This window comes from Rhamphochromis longiceps, linkage group LG6 (assembly GCF_057381845.1).
Source record: "Rhamphochromis longiceps isolate RC_006_pf linkage group LG6, R_longiceps_female_GT1.1, whole genome shotgun sequence".
Taxonomy (NCBI): Eukaryota; Metazoa; Chordata; class Actinopteri; order Cichliformes; family Cichlidae; genus Rhamphochromis; species Rhamphochromis longiceps.
The window spans coordinates 12,212,817-12,215,695 of NC_140562.1; the positions used below are offsets into that span (position 1 = coordinate 12,212,817).

The 2,879-nt window shown below is 35.5% G+C and overlaps 1 protein-coding gene across 1 annotated transcript; it reads left to right on the forward strand.

Annotated features, from left to right (window-relative positions):
- The first annotated feature begins 1,161 nt into the window (after positions 1–1,161).
- Positions 1,162–2,521, forward strand: LOC146667550 (serine protease 1-like). The gene is made up of 4 exons (XM_085408476.1): positions 1,162–1,331; positions 1,781–1,842; positions 2,140–2,282; positions 2,363–2,521. The coding sequence occupies exons 1-4, from the start codon at positions 1,162–1,164 to the stop codon at positions 2,519–2,521; spliced, it is 534 nt and encodes a 177-aa protein (XP_085264602.1).
- Positions 2,522–2,879: the final 358 nt, after the last annotated feature.

The following is a 2,879-nucleotide window of genomic DNA, read 5'->3' on the forward strand; positions in this document are numbered from 1 at the left end:
GCATATTTTAATTTATACAGCCAAATATCACAAATCTGACCTTAAGGTCTTTGCCACCTGGACACACACACACCAACCGCTCTGAAGAAGCTTAGAGTGGATTTGGAAATAGACACCTGAGGTGAAAGAATTCAATTGATTAAAGTTGTGCTATTATTAAAAAGGTAACAATATCAAGATATGATTCAGGAGGAAGTGAAACAACTTCTTAGGTTATGTACTTATTGATTATCAATAATTAACAATGAATATGTTTATTTTACAACCATGCAAACATGACTGATTAACCTGCATGGGGAAAAACTGAATATTGAGTATTAACAACTAAGAGTGCAATAAGTGACCACTGAAAGAGGCCCACACAAAATGTTTTAAGGCTGTAAGACAGCTGTATGTCACAGAACAATGAACTTCATTTTGAGCTTACTCATAATCAAATAGCATTTCATATCTTTGTTCACTAAGGCAGGAAAACAGCCTCAAGGTTTTGTACTGAGTGAATGAGACATTGTGGATTCGTTTCTGTCAAACATCGGTGTTCAATGTTGTCACTTATGGAAGTGCAATAACGATATGTACAAGACAAATAAAAGAAAAGAAATTGTTATATCAAGTGAGCCAATATCACATTAACTGAACAACTGATGTTTCATGCTTTTTTTATACTGCTTTTATAAAAAGTTTGAGACAGACCCTAATGAGCTACTGAAGCAAATAAATAACTGTCACTGAGCTTTGCATCTATATCACTGAAAAAGGCAAAGAGTTTGTGAAACAGAACAATTGGGACTGCGAGTATAGTTGCTGCACAATATGTTGTTCAGGTGGTAAGCCAACCATCTGTAAGTATATTACTCTTCTCTCAGGTTTCACGGTGTGCACAGAGGTGGATTTGCACAAGAGAATCTTTCACGACCATAGCTGTGAGAAAAATGATCGTCTGTATCACGTGCACATAACTCTGACCCATGGAACACATTACCATCATCTATGTGGAGGCTCTCTGATCCACAGCCAGTGGGTTCTAACTGCAGCTCACTGCTGGAAAGATCAACCTGGATGGTGAGAAATGACTGTTTCACATATTTTAAAAAAAACCAGTCCAGAGACAAAAATCATTACTGGTATTTTGTTCTTTTACCATTTCCATTGTTTAGGACTATGTCTGCATATGTAGGAATTCATCCAGGTCCAGGAAGAATGGTGACAATTATTGATCACAAAATCTTTGAGGACCAAACAGGAAAACATGACATCATGCTTCTGAAAATCGACCCACCAGAGAATAAGATTAAGCCTGTTGTCTTCCCTAAATGTACACGTCGCAAAAAGTGAGTTTTGAGTAACCTTTTAAGTGTAAAGTTTGAATTCCTTAATATGTTGACATAATATGTATTTTTCTTGTTTAGTTGGTTGGTTTTTTAAACTTCCAGGAAGAGCAAAAAAATGTAGCAACATCTGTAGTCTATGAACAAAATGACATCATGCTTTTGAAGTTACAAACCCCCATTAGTGACTGCAGAGCTTCTTTATTAACAATAATGTAACTGAGACTTGAATATTGAGCAGAGGGTTCTGGTTTTGATTTTAGGTACCTGCTTAGGAGCTACATCCATGATCTATAATAACTGACAATAAAACACGAGCATGAGGAAATGGAAGGAAATGTAATGTTTTAATAAAATGTTTGAATCTGAAAAGATTAGCTGACTTAGAGTGAACTGGAAATACTCAGCCTGCAGACATGGAGATGGAATTTTATTTATTTTTTAATTTGTAGGATGGATGTCATTCAGATTGCAGGCCATGGTGGCTATACGGTTGATGTAAACTACAACAAACGTAAGACCAGTATTGTTTTGATTATTTCACAATTTTTTAGTTTATATTATACTTTGATTTTGTCTTGTGTGCCTGTTATAGTTACTTTTTCATTTTATTTGAAAACTGTGATGACATAAAGTATTTATTTCATTTTTTTGTGGATATACTGTCAATTTCCCTCCTTTTTAAATGCTGCTCAGCTTCTTTTAAAGAACACATTTTGTTCCAGAAATGAGGCAAATCATGTTTCTTTCAATAGCTGATTTCCTTGCATGAAACATGCAGTAGCATTTGTTATTTTCTTTTTTTCTCTAGTCCCTGATGAACCGCCTCATCTCCAGTGTGCAAAGATGCATGTTGTTGAGTGTGAGCTTAACCTCCATCCATGTAATTCAGCATTCTTATGGCCAAATGGAAACACGATGTGTTACAAAGAACCTCGAGTGGACATATGTAAGGTGAGTTACCATGCTGCCAACATTTTATCTGTATCATTATCAGATGTTTTGGTACAAAATATTTATGTTTTCTCTCTCAGGGTGATTCTGGTGGTGGAGTGATGGCCAAAAACAACAAGATTCATGGTGTGCATGTTGGTGGTTGTGAACCTGCCTGTACCGGACCAACTATTTCTCTGAAGGTCTGCTCTTACATTGGTTGGATAAATCAAGTCATTACACGGAGTAATGGAAAATAATAAAATTAAAATAACATTCAAAATAAACAGTCCGCTCTGCAAGAAACTGCTTCGGTGTGAATTGTTTCTACATGTGAACTTTCGATTGTTAAAATATAAATATGTCATGTGTGTTTTCAATGTAGTTTCAGGCGTCAAGTAGATCATTCAGTTGTTCAGAAACTGTGAAGTTTGCATGAAGGTTGTTGGGTCCTTTTTGCCAGATGATATTAAGTACAATTACTACAGTAAAGTACAAATGTAAGGAATTTGTACTTTATTTTATTTTATTTGGTCTTTCCATCACATTTGTGGCTTCTTCTCCGCTGCTTCTAAGTGGAAATTGGTACATTTAACTTCACTACAAATATCTGACATC